The sequence below is a fragment of the Homarus americanus genome, unplaced genomic scaffold (genome assembly GCF_018991925.1).
Source record: "Homarus americanus isolate GMGI-L3 unplaced genomic scaffold, GMGI_Hamer_2.0 scaffold32583, whole genome shotgun sequence".
NCBI classification, from domain to species: domain Eukaryota; kingdom Metazoa; phylum Arthropoda; class Malacostraca; order Decapoda; family Nephropidae; genus Homarus; species Homarus americanus.
In genome coordinates this window covers 1,132,862-1,153,428 of record NW_024713129.1, presented here as the reverse complement: position 1 = coordinate 1,153,428, position 20,567 = coordinate 1,132,862, and the positions used below count along the sequence as shown (strand labels likewise).

Here is a 20,567-nt window from a genome sequence, read left to right as displayed (position 1 = left end):
AGTTTTAAATTGGATAAAATCATGACTCACCGATAGAACGCAGAGGGTCAGCGTAGATGGTGTTAAATCTGAGTAGGGTCGTGTAACCAGTGCGGTTCCCCAGGGGTCAGTACTAGGCCCACTCTTGTTCATAATCTACATAAACGATGTAGATACTGGGATCAGCAGTGACATAAGCAAGTTTGCGGATGACACCAAAATAGGGCGGCAGATTAATTCAGGGCAGGATGCAAATGCATTACAGGAGGATCTAAATAAACTGCAGGGGTGGTCTGAAAAATGGCAAATGAAATTCAACACCAGCAAGTGCAGCGTACTTAATATTGGAAGAACAAATACTGACAATATATACAGCCTTAACAACATGAACCTAGAGAAGTCGACTTGTGAAAGAGACCTAGGGGTACTTGTAAGCCCGGACCTACGGCCTAGAAAACAGTGCGTTAATGTTCGAAATAAGGCAAACAGAGTATTGGGTTTTATATCTAGAAGTGTAAGTAATAAGAGTGCAGAGGTCTTATTGCAACTATATCTTGCGATCGTCAGGCCGCACCTCGATTATGCTGTTCAGTTCTGGTGCCCTTATTATTGAATGGATATCAATTCACTAGAGTCGGTGCAGCGAAGAATGACGAAAATTATTCCGGGACTTCCTTCCATATCAGGATAGGTTAAAGAAACTTAACTTGCATTCCCTAGAAAGACGAAGAGTGCGGGGAGATTTGATAAAAGTATTCAAATGGGTGAAAGGAATCAATAAAGGGGATATAGACAAAGTTCTTATAATATCCGAGCAGGATAGGACTCGGAGCAACGGATTTAAGTTGGATAAGTTTAGGTTTAGGAGGGAGATAGGAAGAAACTGGTTCACAAAAAGGGTGGTGAACGAGTTGAACAAGCTTAGCAACTTTGTAGTTAGTGCTGGAACTCTGGAAAGTTTCAAAAGGAGGCTAGATAGATTCATGGATGATAGAGAGTGGTAGTAACTCTCGACAGGAGCTGCCATGCACAGGCCAACCGGCCTATTGCAGACTCCTTATGTTCTTATGTTACGTCACTCATTTTTTATAAGCTCTTCTTTCGTGTGCGGTGGAGGTGGTGTGGATTAGTGGATCCCATGTTATTGACCTGACCTGATGTTATGTTAGGTCACCCTTTGTATATAAGCCTCTCTCAGTCCCTGTAAATTTAGTTGCCTCTGAAGATGTTTTAAATAAAGACGAAAGCGAAGATGCTCCAGTGTTTCACTTTTCCTGTGTGTTTTTATCGAGATTTATCTTGTCCACGTTTCCATTGTATATATATATATATATATATATATATATATATATATATATATATATATATATATATATATATATATATATATATATATATATAATGATAACTTTTTCCGAATTATCAGTATATCTTGGTACTTGTTCGCAGAATGGCTTGACTTTTTTATTGACACTTCTGATGACATAGAAAGTAGTGCAAGTCACGAAGAACATAGCCAATATATAGCACTATTTATCATTAATATCCCGCAATTGTGGGCGGAGCTTTTGGACGACCACGTGGCAGAGGTGCGGAGGACAAACAAAGCACTGTTTACCGGTTAACCTCAATAATAAATTCAAATAACCACTGCTAAAATTATTATCTCGCTCATTAAATAATGTAGAACAAAATACACTAAAATATAACAGCTATCAGCATATGATATATAATTTTTTTTTATTGAGATGTCTGTCCTCTGTTCCAATGGTGCTGTGTTGCTTCCGCGTATTGCCACGACGTCTCTCATTTACTTTAAGGAACATCGGCGGCTGACAAACAGTGATATGTACCTTCCTTGTGTCTCGAGAACTGCACATTACACATTTGAGTTTTGAATTACAATGTCTTTGTTTCAATACATTCTCTATCACAAAGGATGTACAGATTTTATCTTGTGAACCAGGGTTTTCAAAATGAGTTTCGCTGTGTCACTGTTAATAATTAAACGTTATCCACTATTGGCTTTAGATGCTGTTTTTTGTTTTATTACAAACATTCTAACTCGTGAATTTTCACATTAGATATCTAAAGATTGTCTCACCAAGCCTATCGTTCTCGGTTATCGGCCAACGGCCAAGAATATGGTCATATGTTAGGAGTAAAAAATAAATCCGATTTCTTGATCTATTTTGGACCATTGTGGCTAACACTCTCAAAGTGGAAAATAGAAAACTCTCTCAATCAATACATATATATATTCCCTACAAAATAATTGGTTTAAGGTCAGAGTCATAAGGTGAAAAGTCTCTTCCCAGGTGTGGAGTGAAGAAAGGTGGAGGCCCGGTGGCTCTGGAGACGAAAACTCAAAATGTATCATAGAGTCAAGGTGAAACATAAGTGAAAAATTGGCTGGGCAGCCGAGATCTAAGCTACAGTTACCTAGACAATAATAACGTTTTGTCCACGTGTGGTTCTAGAGATGATCTCTCTATAATATACATAGTATTTTGCAGTCATGGAAAATTAAGTGTAAACGATAACCAAGTGATCCAAAATATGTCTTTTTTGTAAAATCGTTTGGCTTCACCTCATTAAAAAATTCTTACTTTTAATACCAGCAAATAAAAAAAGAGGCAAAGTATCATCTGGGTAAACTACCCATTGTTAATGAGTTATTGTACAGTACCTCCGACAGAGGGTCATGCAGTAAAGTTAATTGTCTGGAGTTTCCACAATTTCTTGACATATGCCAATAATAATAATGAAAAATCACTGCAAAAAATATTTTACATTGTGGCTACTTTACGTCTTCATCTAGAAATAACCTTTTCTTTATCTATTGAGAGTCATAAATGATCTTCATAGTCCACTGTTGAGTGCTCATGGCTTAGCCAGCCTCTGAGCCCTCTCTGTATCATCACTGACAGTGGTTTAGAATTTCTCCCCTTAGTTTTATATTTCGGTCTCTGCGAGTCATACACCTTATACATCTTTCCATGCCTAATTATATTATTTTTATTAATCTTAACATTAATCGCCATGGTTGACAGCCATGAATCAACAGTAATATACTTTACTTCTCAAACATGGGGACTTTTTTCTTATGAATAATTATGGTTGCAGATGTTTAGAGACTTTAGTTTATTTTCGTCTTTTCTTTATTTCGAATAACTTATTTTTATTACCTTTCATTATATGTCCTAAACATCTACAATACTGTAAATGAATCATTTTCAGTCAACTTCATTTTCAAACTACAGTATTTGGCTCTAAAGTTCAAGTTGGTAGTAATTACCTGAGGTTATCAGTAAGACATTGATGAATCAAGTGGAAACCATTCATAGCTGAACCAGTTTGTGTTTCATCCAATACTGCCCTTGGAATTTGAATTTAATGTGGATTCCCATTCATATTTAGGGCCCTAAGGGGTGCTGCGGCCAAGTGGACCTGCTGTCCTAAGAGTTCGCATCCAGGACACCTGAAGTCTCACAGCTGTATGTGGGTACCTACTTTTACAGTTGTTGAAGTGAAGGCGACCGAGTGCAGTGCCGGCCACAATGCCGAATTGTGTACGAAGGCTTAGTATATAGTGTGCTGCATTGGCACTGTCCCTATAGGTTACATTCTCATTAATGCAACTGTAATAGTTTTCACTTCTTTAGTTCATTAAACACTGACAACAGACATTGTACAAACTACGTCAACAGATTAAATCTACTGACAACTCGGATTCATTACATGTGAATGTGGAAATTTCCTGGACTTTTTATCCTGGACTGTTTTCCTGGGTATTTAAAATCTAGCCTTGTCTGTAGCAATTTCATTGTATTTTAGTAGAGAGAGAGAGAGAGAGAGAGAGAGAGAGAGAGAGAGAGAGAGAGAGAGAGAGAGAGAGAGATGTCATGGAAAAATAAACTTATATCGAATCGTAAAGTTATCACTCACGCTGATGAATGTGTTGCTAATAAAGAAAGTCACTTCCATGAAACAGAATTATACGTATATTGACAGAATCCTCTCTCACATTCCTATTACTGTAGTGGTTTTAAGAATATTTTTCTACTAATAATCATACTAATTTAAGACAAAAGTAGCTTTTTAAAATGATACCATTAATCTATAAATACAGCAGGGTCATGTAAGGTGGACTACAGAAAAACAATCAGTCAGCAATACTTAGACGATTCTTCAGTCATGTTAGTGTACCTGTTGCCTGAGCCCCTGGCAGTAGAGACGGTAGATAACATCTTCGCTACTTCATCACTCTCAACCTCAGGCGTCCTATCGTACCTCAGCTCAACCATCGAACGAATTCTTCACACGACGCAAAGTGAAGATTACAGTGGAGCTATACACTGTATGTGCACCATAATTTCTCTAAGTAAAGTGTAATACCTTGGCCTTCCAGTAAGGGTCAGGAGATCATAGCATCAAAGCAACTGAGTGTCCTACCCACGGGTGATTCTTCCGGGACGCCACGCAGGGCCAGGCTATTGACCCGCGCTACTTACTGAATGTAAACACCTTTGAACCATGTTGCATAAGAGAAAAACACTGCCGAGCCAAGTCATTATTATCTGTGTCAATACTACACTCTATTACACTTCACATGAGGAGTAATGAGTGATAATATATTTTAGAAAGACAGATATAGTACAACATTTACATAGCACAAGCAGAAGACGGGGTCATGTTTAGTCTGCTGTTAGCCATTTGGGAAATAAGTAATATTATCAAATGTCGTAATCAACTACACCTGTTACGAAGAGGTATTAATGATATTCTTATCATATCTAAAAGATATATTTATAAAATTCTGTTACACTCTTTGCAACAACAAAGCTATAAATTGCACACCCTATGTTTATACAAGACATAAGTCTATCTTCACCATCTTGCATTACCAACAGTAAAAGGAAACAGAATCATGATACACTTCAGTTAACTTACCTTCCATCTGCTCTCCTGCACACCAACATTTATAAAGTCCAAAATACATGAAAAAGTGTTTTGATTTACATAAAAACCCACAAATTTATGTGCAAAAAGGGGAAATTCCGCGGTACAGACATGAGTGGGGAGGAGAGAACTAGAGCGAGGTACTCACCGTGAAGGAGTCGTCACACTGCACCTTGGCCAGGGAGGGGTCGTTGTAGATCTTGAGCTCCTGTAGCGCCCCCTGCAGAAGGAATAACCACACATGTGTGAGCACCAGCAGGAGGAAGCGTCGTGAGATACGCACTAACAACATGGTTCATCACCTTACTATCGGTCTCTAAGGCTCACACTATATTGTCTTATGGTCTGACTGCTTCATGAAACTTGTGGTCACTGTATCTTAACTTCTCGTTGTTGTGATATTAAACGATGCATTTTTCTTTCTTGCACTTTTGTACAATTTAACATAACTATATAAAATCTGATGGATAATTCAGTCTGACGTCGATAGAAAATAATCAAATTTTAAAAACATATGCAATTCAAGAAACTTTTGTACTGTAAATGGGTTTATATTTTAATATAAATACAGTAATGTCAAATTATTCACTTTAATGAATTTTAACATTTTCATTTGTCATATGAACTGAGTGGGTAATGATGTAAATTATTTTCCAGGCAAGGCACGTGATTAAGGCACATGAGTAAACACGGGAGATAGGAGGGAAGAGTACCGTGCGTCTCTCTCTCTCGGACGCTAGCAGCCAACTGAGAGGGCAGAATAACAACACTGTCTGCCCTTAGTCTGGCAGTTCTGAGGTGCCAACTTGCATTATACGACAGATTCCTGGGCACGCGTCTGTGACCACAGGATTAATGATGATCACCATAGGTTGACAACTAAGGTACGACGGTAGTATTTATGCAGCCGGATTGTTAAATTGTGAAGGTGTTGCTTATCTTCACCGCGAGGTTACTCTGTTCGCGCAAGCATCAGCTGAGAACCAGACGTGCTGGTATGTGAGTGTAAATTACTGTCATGCTCAGTATCCTCAATACTCGGTCGGTACTTGCGTGTGCCAGTGTGCCACATCACTTGTCCATATATATATATATATATATATATATATATATATATATATATATATATATATATATATATATATATATATATATATATATATATATATATATATATATATATATATATATATATATATATATATATATATATATATATATATATATATATATATATATATATATATATATATATAACAAAGAAGTATGTCTGTGTGTTTGTTTGTGTGTCCGCACGAGAATCTCGGAAACTACTTTACCGATCTGTGTGATGATGGATGTTGTTATATGTAGTGATGATGGATGTTGTTATATGTAGTGATGATGGGTGGTGTAATATGTAGTGATGATGGATGGTGTTATGTGTAGTGATGATGGATGTTGTTATATGTACATAAGAACATAAGAACATAAGAAAATAAGGAGTCTGCAATAGGCCGGTTGGCCTGTGCATGGCAGCTCCTGTCGAGAGTTACTACCACTCTCTATCATCCATGAATCTATCTAGCCTCCTTTTGAAACTTTCCAGAGTTCCCGCACTTACTACAAAGTTGCTAAGCTTGTTCCACTCGTCCACCACCCTATTTGTGAACCAGTTTCTTCCTATCTCCCTCCTAAACCTAAACTTATCCAACTTGAATCCGTTGCTCCGAGTCCTATCCTGCACGGATATTATAAGAACTTTATCTATATCCCCTCTATTGATTCCTTTCACCCACTTAAATACTTCTATCATATCTCCCCGCACTCTTCGTCTTTCTAGGGAATGCAAGTTAAGTTTCTTTAACCTATCCTGATATGGAAGGTTTCTAAGTCCCTGAATCATTTTTGTCATTCTTCGCTGCACCGACTCTAGTGAATTTATATCCATTCTATAATAGGGGCACCAGAACTGAACCGCATAATCGAGGTGCGGCCTAACTAGCGCAAGATATAGTTGCAATAAGACCTCTGCACTCTTGTTACTTACACTTCTAGATATAAAACCCAATACTCTGTTTGCCTTATTTCGAACATTAACGCACTGTTTTCTAGGCCGTAGGTCCGGGCTTACAAGTACCCCTAGGTCTCTTTCACAAGTCGACTTCTCTAGGTTGATGTTGTTCAGGCTGTATACATTATAAGTATTTGTTCTTCCAATATTAAGTACGCTGCACTTGCTGGTGTTGAATTTCATTTGCCATTTTTCAGACCACCCCTGCAGTTTATTTAGATCCTCCTGTAATGCATTTGCATCCTGCCCTGAATTAATTTGCCGCCCTATTTTGGTGTCATCCGCAAACTTGCTTATGTCACTGCTGATCCCAGTATCTAAATCGTTTATGTAGATTATGAACAAGAGTGGGCCTAGTACTGACCCCTGGGGAACCCCACTGGTTACACGGCCCCACTCAGATTTAACACCATCTACGCTGACCCTCTGCGTTCTATCGGTGAGCCATGATTTTATCCAATTTAAAACTTTCCCTCGATACCATGAGCCTTAATTTTTCTCAGAAGCCTCTGATGCGGTACTCTGTCAAATGCTTTGCTAAAGTCTAAGTAAATAACATCGTAATTTTCGTCATTATCTACTACCTCGAAGACTTTCCTAAAAAACGTTAGCAGATTTGTTAGACAAGATTTTCCCTTTGTAAACCCATGTTGAGAGTCGTAGATTAATTTGCTTTTCTCTAGATGCGATCGGATGCTATCTGCTATAATTGATTCAAGAAATTTCCCCACTACTGACGTTAAACTGATCGGCCGGTAATTTGACGCTGATGCTCTGTCTCCCTTTTTAAATATGGGTACTACATTCGCCTGTTTCCACAACTCTGGCACAACTCCAGTGTCTAATGATTTTGTAAATAAATTTACGAGGGGTCCGCTAATCTGTTCCCTACACTCTTTTAAGACTCGAGGAAAAATTTCATCCGGCCCTGGGGATTTTGTGTTCTTTAGTTTATTTATCTTCTTAAGAACATCCTCTTTTCTGATAGTGATATTCTTTAATTTCTCTTCTTCCTTTCCCTTAAATATCAGTTCCAACTCCGGAATTTCATCCCAAATTTCTTCTGTGAAAACTGATAAGAAGTAGCTGTTCAATGCTTTGCTCATGTCTTCACTGCCATTTATCAATTCTCCCCTCCCTGACTTTAAAGGCCCAACTTTGTCCTTGACCTTTGTCCTATATACCTGGAAAAATCCCTTGGGATTCGCCTTGGATTCTCTTGCTATTTTGATTTCATAGTCTCTCTTTGCTTTCCTTACATTTTTCTTAACATTCCTAGATAGTTCATTATACCTGTTTCTGAGCTGCTCCTCCCCTCCCTTTAATTTCTTATATATTCCTTTCTTTATTCCTATGTCATGTTTAAGTTTTCTGGTCATCCACCTTGGCTCATTTTTATTTGACCTAATTTTTCTGTATGGTATATTTTGTTCTTGTGCTTTATGTAGTATACTGGTGAATATATTATAGTCATGATCAATTGTTGTGTCATCTATGACCTCACCACTTCCTGCTGGGAACTGACGTGACTGTTCCCAGGTGACCTCACCTAGGTACCTTCTTAACCCCTGATAATCTGCCAACCGAAAGTTTGGAACTCTGACCATATTGTCATTGTTTTTCGTTTCCCAATTTAGTGTGAACCTGATTTATCTGTGATCACTGTTACCTAGTTCTTCCCCTACTGTGATATCTCTGATAATATTTTCTTTATTTGTTAATACTAGGTCTAATATATTGTCACCTCTAGTAGGTTCTGTAATTAGTTGTTTCAAAAAATTGTCCTGTACTGCGTCTAGGAAGTCTTCAGATTCATAGTCGCCTACAATGTTGTCCCAGTGATGATGGGTGGTTTTATATGTAGTGATGATGGATGATGTTATATGCAGTGATGATGGATGGTGTTATATGTAGTGATGATGGATGATGTTATATGTAGTGATGATGGATGATGTTATATGTAGTGATGATGGGTGGTGTTATATGTCGTGATGATTAGACAATAAAATAATAACAATTTAATGCTAAAAAAATATGCTTTTTGCTGTACCGTTGTAGTGGAACTTACATACACCGTTAATGAACTATTGATGGAAGAAGAAGTTTTGGGGACTGAACAGAGAGACAATGTGGAGCCTCCCGGAGGGTGGCGTCCTACCGTGGCCTAACGAATGAGCCGCCCGGACCAAACTTGGCATGGATAGAAAGTGTCATGTGGGGATCTCAAAAAAAACTCCAAACAACCCGATCCGACCCGTTAAGCCACACAGAGGTTGAAAAGTCGGATCACATCCCACGTATTATAGGTTATTTTATCCTTATATATATATATATATATATATATATATATATATATATATATATATATATATATATATATATATATATATATATATATATATATATATATATATATATATATATATATATATATATATACTACTACACGTTCGCTATCCTCAGTAGAGGAGAAGAGCGCCAGGCGATGGAGGTTTTACAACAGTGTTGCGACCTGGAACAGACAGTGAAATAACAGTAGACAACAAATGGGTGGTTCCCTACAATCCTCTTTTGAGTAAAGCATTCAATGTGCACATCAATGTGGAGTTCTGCAATTCAGTCAAGTCCATCAAGTATGTCTGCAAATACGTCAACAAAGGCTCTGACCAAGCGATCTTTGCATTGGAAAAGGATGGAAATCGTGATGAGGTGACACACTTTCAGCAAGGCCGTTGTATATGCAGTAATGAAGCCCTATGAAAAAATTTTAATTTTCCCATACACGAACGATGTCCAACAGTAGTTCATCTGGCTGTTCACCTGGAAAATGGACAAAGAGTATACTTCACAGCAGAGTCCCTCCAAAATCAAATGGCAAATCCTGCTGATACGACCCTCACTGCATTCTTCAAGCTTTCACAGGAAGATGAGTTTGCTCAAATACTCCTGTATGTTACGTACCCAACTTCTACTTATGGCTGGCTTCAATGAAAAAGTTCCAGAGACGAGCTCAAGGATCTGATGTTGAAGGAAATCCAGGGATAAAGTCAGGCACTGCTTTGGGACGTGTCTACACGTTTCACCCCAACAACTTTGAATGCTATTGTTTGAGACTACTTTTGCACTACATCCGTGGCCCAACATCATATGTAGCATTCAAGACAGCAAATGGATAAGTCTGCTGAACCTATCAGGAAACGTGCAATCTCCTTGGCCTACTGGAAGATGATGGTCACTGGATTGACACATTAGAAGAGGCAGCAGCTACTCAATCGCCAATGAGAATAAGGAACCTGTTTGCCATCATGATTGCTACATGTGGACTTTCCTACCCAAGCCAGCTCGGGAAAAACCACCAAGAAAATCTTTCAGAGGATCTGCTTCATTAAGCAAGAAGAGAACATCCTGGTCAAGAGATTGAGTTCATGGATGACATGTTCAACAGGGCTCTGATCATGCTGGAAGACAAAGTGATGGAGCTATGCGGAAAAAACCTGATCAACCTTCTGTTGGCCAAAGAACGTCATCAGGGGAAAATTGCTCTTGCTGTGGCATCCTCAGGCATTGCTGCAACACTACTAGAAGGAGGACGTACTGCACACTCAACTTTTAAACTGCCTCTCGACCTCGCTCACAATGAGAATCCAGTGTGCAACATCAAAAAAGGATCGGCAAACGCAAAACTATTAGAAAAACGCAGCCTCATAGTCTGGGATGAATGCACTATGTCTCACAAGTTAGCGTTTAAAGCAATGGACAGGACCTTGCAAGACATACGAGAAAATGACCAGCTCATGGGTGGCATTACAATGGTCATTGCTGGAGACTTTCGCCAGAACCTACCTGTCATTCCTTGAAGCACTCCAGCTGATGAACTGAATGCGTGCCTCAAGGCATCATACCTTTGGAGAAGTGTTCAGACACTCACCCTATCCAAAAACATCAGAGTACATCTACAAGGAGATCAGGATGCTGGACGGTTTGCAAACCTTCTATTACAGATTGGGAATGGAACTTTCCCTGTTGATCCAGAAGGACAAATAATCATTCCTCAAAGATGTGGAAATGTTGTAAAGTCCTCAAATGAGCTCACTAACATGTTCTACCAAAACATTATCCACCACTACAAGGATCACAAGTGGCTGCGTGAACGCGCAATTCTGGCACCAAAGAATGAAACAGTGGCTCAAATCAGACAGCTTCCAGTCTGTGAGACCTCATTCAAATCTGTTCATACAGTAATCGACCAGGACCAAGGAGTCCAGTTCCCTACAGAATTCCTTAATTCTTTGGAGCCCGCTGGAATGCCTCCTCACCACCTCACTCTCAAGATTGGAGCTCCTATAATGCTCTTAAGAAATCTTGAACCACCAATCCTCTGCAATGGCACAAGACTGGGGGTGAAGAACATGATGCAACATGTACTGGAAGCTGCAATACTGACAGGAAATGCTAAAGGAGAGGACGTTTTCATACCAAGGATACCTCTCATCACCACTGACTTGCCATTTGAGTTCAAGCGACTTCAGTTCCCGGTTAAAGTGAGCTTTGCCATGACCATCTACAAAAGCCAGGGACAGTCTCTAAAGATGGTTGGCCTAAACCTGGTGTTTTCTTGCTTCTCTCATGGACAGTTCTATGTTGGATGCTCCAGAGTGGGAACTGGCAAAAATTTGTACATACTTGCTGCTAATGGCAAAACCACAAATGTGGAGCCTCTCGGAAGGTGGCGTCCTACCGTGGCCTAGGGAAAGAGCCGCCCGGAGGGCGGCGATTCCGCTAGTGTGTGCATAAACCCATGTATGTCCAGGTTCATGTGTGTATAAACCCATGCGTGTCCAGGTTCATGTGTGTATAAACCCATGTGTGTCCAGGTTCATGTGTGTATAAAACCCATGTCTCAGTCTATGTGTGTCTAGGCAAGCGTATGTTCTGGTGCAACTCTCACAAGCCCACAACCTCGTCCACACTGCTTCGCGGTGTTTACTCGTGACGTAACGTTAAATAATTTCCGTGAATGAAGGAGCTCAGCTTACAGTGTCAGTGTCTCTCGGTAAAATAACAACTGTGTTTGGACTGTCAGTGTAGGGTATGTGACCGCCTTCTCCCCTCTCGACCTCATGCTAAGCTGTAATGGCCTTCTTGTGGTAAATTTTTAGCCTCGATTGAAATTAACTCAGGGCGTTGTTATAGTTGTTGTGGTGAATAAGACCGCGAGGGCGATTATGGGTCTCGTTCTTGTGTTGATAAAGACCACGAAATGATTTGTGTAATACAAACCACAAAATGATTTGTGTCGATAAAGACCTCGACATGAATTATGATAATAAAGACCAATGATTTATGTAATAAAGACCTCGAGATGATTTGTGTTGATAAAGACGACGAGATGATTTGTGTCGATAAAGACCTCGACATGAATTATGATAATAAAGACCAATGATTTATGTAATAAAGACCACGAGATGATTTGTGTTGATAGAAACGACGACATGATTTGTTATTTTTTTTATTAATAAAACCGCGGAATAAATGTTTGGGTAAGCCATGCAGTCATGATAAGTGATCTAGTGGTCAATACGACTATGTTTTAACCTTAGTTGAAGAGTGTTAATAAGATCAAGTGAGTTAGGGTTGTGGTAATAAGACAAGATGAGTTCTAGTCTATGCTTAGTTTTGTGATAATAAGACTATGTTAAAGTTTTATTATTATCTTTTTTTTAATAAGACCCTAGGATAAAAAGTAACATTTTAGTATTATATCCATAAGACTCACAGACTGGATAATTAAGTCTTAACAACGAAGTGATGTATTTTGTTTTGCTCGTTTCAACTGCCAGACTTATTTAGCACCGCTCGCGAGGTCTGGGTCTTTTAGTTTCTGCAGCAGACAATTTATGAATATATATATATATATATATATATATATATATATATATATATATATATATATATATATATATATATATATATATATATATATATATATATATATATATATATATATATTCATACATATATGTACATATGTACATATATACATATATATATATATATATATATATATATATATATATATATATATATATATATATATATATATACACACACACTATATATGCATGCTTCTTGCCTTGAGCTCATCAGATCCAAGGGTAAAACTACATGACGGGCAAGATGGAGGGCTTAGTTATTTGAAGCACTCTTGGCAGGAGGGCGGTGAGTGCGGCGATGACGCAATCACTCGACTAGGATGGTGCGTTTATAGCTTCTTCTGCATTAAAAACAGGTTTGTTCAAATTGAGGTAGGTGTATAGAATGAAGTAAATAATTTTCAATTATACATGATGTAAGATCAATTGGATAAACTAATGATCAACAGGATATCTAATTAGAGGCGTCTACGGTACAATGTAAATATTTTTTTCAACACCCAATTAACGCTCCAAAAGTATGTACAGATTTTTCCAGTTCCCACTCTGGAGCATCCAACATAGAACTGTCCATGAGAGAAACAAGGAAACACAAGGTTTAGGCCAACCATCTTTAGGGACTGTTTCTGGCTTTTTGTAGATGGTCATGACAAGCTCACTTTAACCGGGAACTGAAGTCGCTTGAACTCAAATGGCAGGTCAGTGGTGAGGCATCAGCAGTATAAAACGTCCTCTCCTTTACAGCTTTTTCCTGTCAGTATTGTAGCTGCCAGTACATGTGGCATCAGGTTCTTCACCACCAGTTTTGTGCCATTGCAGAGGTTTGGTGGTTCAATATTTCTTAAGAGCATTATAGGAGTTCCAATCTTGAGTGAGGTGGTGAGGAGGCATTCAAGCGGGCTCAAAGAATTTAGAAATTCTGCAGGGTACTGGACTACTTGGTCCTGGTCGTTACTGTATCAACAGATTTGGGTCTCACTGCCTGGAAGCTGTCTGAGTAGAGTCATGTTGATTTTAGCCACTGTTTCATTCTTTGAGATTTTGCCAGATTGCGCGTTCACGCAGCCACTTGTAGCGATCCTTGTAGTGGCGGATAATGGTTTGGTGGAGCCATGTTAGTGAGCTCAGTTGAGGATTTTACAGCATTTCCACATCCTTGAGGGTAAATTGTTGTCCTTCTGAATCAACAGGGAAATTTCCATTTAATCTGTAAGTAGAAGGTTTGCAAACCGTCCAGCATCCCTGAGCTCCTTGAATGTACTCTGATGTTTGTGGATAGGGTGAGTGTCTGAACACTTCTCCAAGGTATGATGCCTTGAGGCACGCATTCAGTTCTCGCTGGAGTGCTTCGAGGCCAGCAGGTAGGAGTTCTGGCAGAAAGTCTCCAGCAATGACCATTGTAATGCCACCCATGAGCTGGTCATTTTCTCGTATGTCTTACGAGGTCTGTCCAATCGCTTCAACCGCTAACTTGTGAGACATAGTGCATTCATCAGACTATGAGGCTGCATTTTTTTAATAGGTTTGCCTTTGCCGATCCTCTTTTGATGTTACACTGGACTCTCATTGTGAGCGAGGTTGAAAGGCAGTTTAAATGTTGGGTGTGCAGTCATTCCTCTCCTTCTAGTAGTGTTGCAGCAATGCCTAGGGATGCCACAGCAGAGCAATTTTCCCCTGATGACACTTTGGCCAACAGAAGGTTGATCGAGAATGTTTTCCCCTGTCCATGGGTGCATCCAGAAAGATCATACCTCCTGCTCCGCTTATCGCTTGCAAGATCTGTTCACAAACATTTGTGATCAGGCACCAGATAAGCCTCATTTTCTAGAAAATTCACCAGAACTTCAACTGAGTAGTCTGTCTCTCTGAGCAACTCCCTGTTGCAACTACTGGTTCTTCTCGATTTGGGAAGGCAATCCAAAATCAGTCAGGTTTTTTCACATAGCTCTATCACTTTGTCTTCCAAAAGCATGATGTGACTCTGTTAGACATGTCATCCATGAACTCAATCTCTTCAGCTAGGACCTTCTCTTCTTGCTTGATGAAGCAGATCCTCTGAAAGGAACTTTCTTGGTGGTTTTCCCGAGCTGGCTTGGGTAGGAAGAGTCCACATGTAGCAATCATGATGGCAAACAGGTTCCTTATTCTCTCATTGGCGATTGAGTAGCTGCTGCCTCTTCTAAATGTCAATCCAGTGACCATCATCTTCCAGTAGGCCAAGGAGATTACACGCTTCCTGGTAGGTTCTGCAAACTTGTCCATTCACTGTCTTGAGTGCTGCATATGATGTTGGGCCACGGATGTAAGTGCAAAAGTAATCTCAAACAATAGCATTCAAAGTTGTTGGGGTGAACCGTGTAGACACGTCCCAAAGCATTGCCTGACTTTATCCCTGGATATCATTCAACATCGGATCCTTATGACTCTTACCGGACTTTTTCATTGAAGCCGACCATATGTAGAACTTGGGTGCGTAACATACAGGAGTATTTGAATGCAAACTCGTCTTCCTGCGAAGCTTGAAAGAATGCAGTAAGTCGTATCAGTAGGAATTGTCATTAGATTTTGGAGACTCTTCTGTGAAGTATACTCTTTGTCCATTTTTCAGGTGAACAGCCAGATGAACTATTATTTGGACATCGTTCGTGTATGGGAAAATTAAAATTCTCCCATCAGGCTTCATTTAACGGCCTTGCTGAAACTGAGTCACCTCATCATGATTTGCATAATTTCCAATACAAAGGTCGCTCAGTCAGAGCCTTTTGTTGACGTATTTGGAGACATACTTGATGGACTTGACTGAATTGCCAGACTCCACATTATTGCACATTGAATGCTTTACTAAAAAAGATGAATGAAGGGGATCACTTATTTGTTGTCTACTATTATTATTTTATTGTCTAATCATAATTACATATAACACCATCCATCATCTTTACATATAACACCACCCATCATAACTACATATAACACCACCCATCATCACTACATATAACATCATCCATCATCACTACATATAACACCATCCATCATCACTACATATAACACCAATCATCATCATTACATATAACATAACCCATCATCACTACATATAACAACATACCATCATCGCGATATATAACATCAACCAAAATCACTACATATAACTTTTGCATCCATCATCACTACATATAACACCATCCACCATCATCACTACATACTTAGCACCATCTGTCATCACTACAGATCAATTAAAGTAGTTTCAAGATTCTCAGTCCGGACACACAAGCAAACACACAGACATACTTCTTTGTTATATATATATAATATATATATATATATATATATATATATATATATATATATATATATATATATATATATATATATATAATATATAACAACTCTTTGTGTCTCACCAATTTCGTGTCCCACCAAGATGACCTTGGCATCCCACCAAGATGACCTTCGCGTCCCACCAAGATGACCTTCGTGTCCCACCAAGATGACCTTTGTGTCCCACCAATTTCGTGTCCCGCAAAGATGACCTTCGCGTCCCACCAAGATGACCTACGTGTTCCACCAAGATGACCTTCGTGTCCGCCAAGATGACCTTCGCGTCCCACCAAGATGCTCTTTGCGTCTCACTAAGATGACCTTTGTTCCCCAATTAAAGTGTCCTCCAAGATGCACTTTGCGTCCCACCAAGACGACCTTCACGTCTCACCATGATTTCCTTCGTGTCCGCCAAGATGACCTTCACGTCCCACCAAGATCACCTTCCTTTCCCTACTAAGATGACCTTCGCGTCACCAAGATGACTTTGTGTCCCACTAAATGACCTTTGTGTCCCACAGATCACCTTCGTCCACCAGATCACCTTCGCGTCCCACCAGATCACCTTCACGTCCCCCAAGATCACCTTCGCGTCCACAAGATCACCTTCGCGTCCCACCAAGATGACCATCGTGTTCACAGGATCACCACGTCCACAAGATCACCTTCGCGTCCACCAAGATCACCTTCGCGTCCACCAAGATGACCATCGTGTTTCCACCAGGATCACCTTCGCGTCCCACCAAGATGACCTGTGTCCCACCAACTTCGTATCCCACCAAGATGACCTTGTGTCCCATCAAATGACCTTTGTGTCCCACCATGATTTCCGTCGTGTCCCCAAGATGACCTTCACGTCCCACCAAGATCACCTTCCTTTTCCCTACTAAGATGACCTTAGTGTCCCACCAAGAGCATCCCACCAAGATGACCTTTGTGTCCCCCAAGATAACCTTCGCGTCCCACCAAGATGACCTTCGTGTCCCATCAAAATGACCTTTGTGTCCCCAACTTCGTATCCAGATGACCTTTGTCCCACCAAATGACCTGTGTCCCGCAATGACCTTCGTCCCACCAAGATCACCTTCCTTTCCCTACTAAGATGACCTTAGTGTCCCACCAAGATGACCTTGGCATCCCACCAAGATGACCTTGGCATCCCACCAGACCTTTGTGTCCGCAAGATGACCTTCGCGTCCCACCAAGATGACCTTCGTGTCCCATCAAGATGACCTTTGTGTCCACAACTTCGTATCCCACCAAGATGACCTTTGTGTCCCACCAAATGACCTTTGTGTCCCATCAAGATCACCTTCGCGTCCAACCAAGATCACCTTCGCGTCCCACCAAGATCAACTTCGCGTCCCACCAAGATCACCTTCGTGTCCCACCAACATGCCCTTTGCGTCCCACCAAGGTGACCATCGTGTTCCACCAGGATCACCTTCGCGTCCCTCCAAGATGACCTTCACGTTGCACCAAGATGACCTTCACGTCCCACTAAGACGACCTTTGTGTGCTACCAACTTCGCATCCCACCAAGATGACCTTCATGTCCCACTAAGATGACTTTAGTGTCCTGCCAAAATCACCTTCATGTCCCACCAAGATGACCTTCGTGTCCCATTAACTTCGCGTCGTACATCTACGACCTTTACATCCATCCTAGACGACCTTCTCATCCCACATAAACGACCATTGTCATTCACCCATGAGTATGAATCAATTGGTGAGTTGACATTTCCTCTGGGGAGCAGGCGACGTCAAACTTGGTCAGCGCAGTTCAGCAACATCAACCTGACGAGTATCATTTAAGGTCCGCCTGACAACTCTCTCTCCCTGGTGTGAGAGAGAGACTATCATATCACCTGTTACCCAGTGAACAACTCATTTAAGTACTCTCCTATACAAGTGTACTAAGACATTTCCCTGAGCAGAGAAGGTACAATATACTCTCAACTGAACTCTGTACCTGTGAAACTAAATTTTTCTATTTTACTACAATAAATCAAAACCAACAAAGTGTTTACTTCTGCCCTGCCACTTATCAAATCAAGGACTAATATATATATATATATATATATATATATATATATATATATATATATATATATATATATATATATATATATATATATATATATATATATATATTAATGATTCGACACGATCTTATATTGTGACCGGGAATGCTACTCTAGGCCACCAGGACACAAAGCGTTCTAGACTGTTATATTTCACACATAGCTGTTGAACAGGCTTTTGTGTGAAATAACAGAGTCTAGGGCTTGCTGTCTGGTAACCAAGCCTTCAAATCTGGGTTAAAACTGAAATAATGTTGATATATGAAGTCTCGTGCTTTATTGGGCTAATGAAATATATATATATATATACATATATATATATATATATATATATATATATATATATATATATATATATATATATATATATATATATATATATATATATTTCATATATATATATATTTATATATATATATATATATATATATATATATATATATATATATATATATATATATATATATATATATATATATATATATATATATATATATATATATATATATATATATATATATATATATATATATATATATATATAATATATATATATATATATATATATATATATATATATATATATATATATATAATTCAGAAATTTCAGAGTAATTTCAAATGCCCTGCCATTAGCGATACTGAGCGTTCAAGGTCGTCTTGCGGGAAGAGAGCGCCTCGCCCATATAGCGAGAGGTTATGGAACTAGGCCTAAGTGATATTAAAATGTAATTTGCCGAATTAATAATGATGCGGTTCAAGTAGTTATGACCATATTGAATTTGAAATTATTAGGATCGTTTATCAGTTCTTGAATAATGCTATGGTGTCCCGCGAGTTAGTTAGGCGGAAAATATGCTCACGTAGGCCTAAGCGATGCCTTGGAGAGGACGCGACGCTGGCTTCCTCAGTCACGGGGAGCATTCGACAAAACAAGACATACCTGCGCGTCCGTCACAGAAATAGTCACGGCCTAGCTGCCTGTGTTGCACTATTGCAGTATAACAAGTAAGTCTCTATCTGATCTCAGACAGAGCCACAGTGAGTTCATTTCAGGGTTTCCGTCAGAACCCACTTGACCGGAGTTGACCGGAGTTTGACTGCGAGAGATTGACTGCCGTTTGAGACTGCCGTTGATGATTGAGGGTGGCGATTGTCGCCATTGGACCGATCAGTGTAGGCCTGTCACTGTTTAGCGGGGTATCAAAGGATCTCTTGAGGGAATCTAGCCGTCTGGGTGCTCAGCTGACGACGGGACGATCGTGGATCAGCAGCTCTCCTCTACCTCGGCTCACAACACCACATGTCCCGAGCAGCTTAGTGAAACCCTCTTGCTAACGGGAAGCTAAAGCTTCTCTCAACTGTACAAGGTCTGATTGGCTCACTCCCTTCCGCTTTATGGACGCACTGGGAGTACACTGAGGCTATCTGAGTAAATTAATGGTCACACACTGAGACCATGAGTCTAGGACTCTAGGAGATACCTAGTAGGAACATTTTATCTCCCTTATTACGGGTGTATGTTGAGTTGGGTGGAGCATGGTTCACGAGTATTGGTGGACCCAGTAACATATTAATAATAGTGAATATATTTGGGGGTAGTTAATACCATTTCTCAGTTACTGATATTATCTTGACGTGTGTAGTTTAATATTTCTTAAATAATTTTGATAGTATTGTTTTTTGAATGTTTGTGTCATTAAGTGGAACCAGAGTGATACTGTGATTTGATTCTTTTAATGCATCTAATTTTTCTTCATAATTCTGATCTCAGGTATAACCTTTGTTCCCCAGAGTAGTGGTTAAGTTAGGTTAGGAAGTGTGCATCTGTTGGGGTGATATAATTTTGTTGAGTGCCCTTAAGGCCTATTCATTGTAGGGTATTTAATTTCTTATTTTTTATTACCATTTCCTCAGTGACTGATATTATTTTGTTGAAAGCCCTTAAGGCCTATTCATTGTAGAGTATTTAATTTCTTATTTTTTATTACCATTTCCTCAGTGACTGATATTATTTTGTTGAAAGCCCTTAAGGCCTATTCATGGTAGAGTATTTAATTTCTTATTTTTTAATACCATTTCCTAAGTGACTGATATTATTTTGTGAAAGCCCTTAAGGCCTGTTTCATGTGTGCAAGCAACATTTCTTAATACTTCAAATTTATTGTTGCCTGAGTTTCTAATAATTTCTATATCATGTATAACTTTTATTCCCCAGAGTAGTGTTTTAAGTTCAAGTTA

General features: G+C 39.4%; 1 protein-coding gene across 1 annotated transcript in view; it reads right to left on the bottom strand.

Annotated features, from left to right (window-relative positions):
• Positions 1-5,056: 5,056 nt before the first annotated feature.
• LOC121865871 (collagen alpha-1(XV) chain-like) overlaps positions 5,057-20,567 on the bottom strand; it is a 111,572-nt gene continuing 96,061 nt past the window's right edge. The window contains exon 6 of the mRNA XM_042365423.1: positions 5,057-5,161. Coding sequence (XP_042221357.1) covers positions 5,072-5,161 — 90 coding nt within the window. The 3' untranslated portion in view covers positions 5,057-5,071. The remainder of the gene's footprint in view (positions 5,162-20,567) is intronic.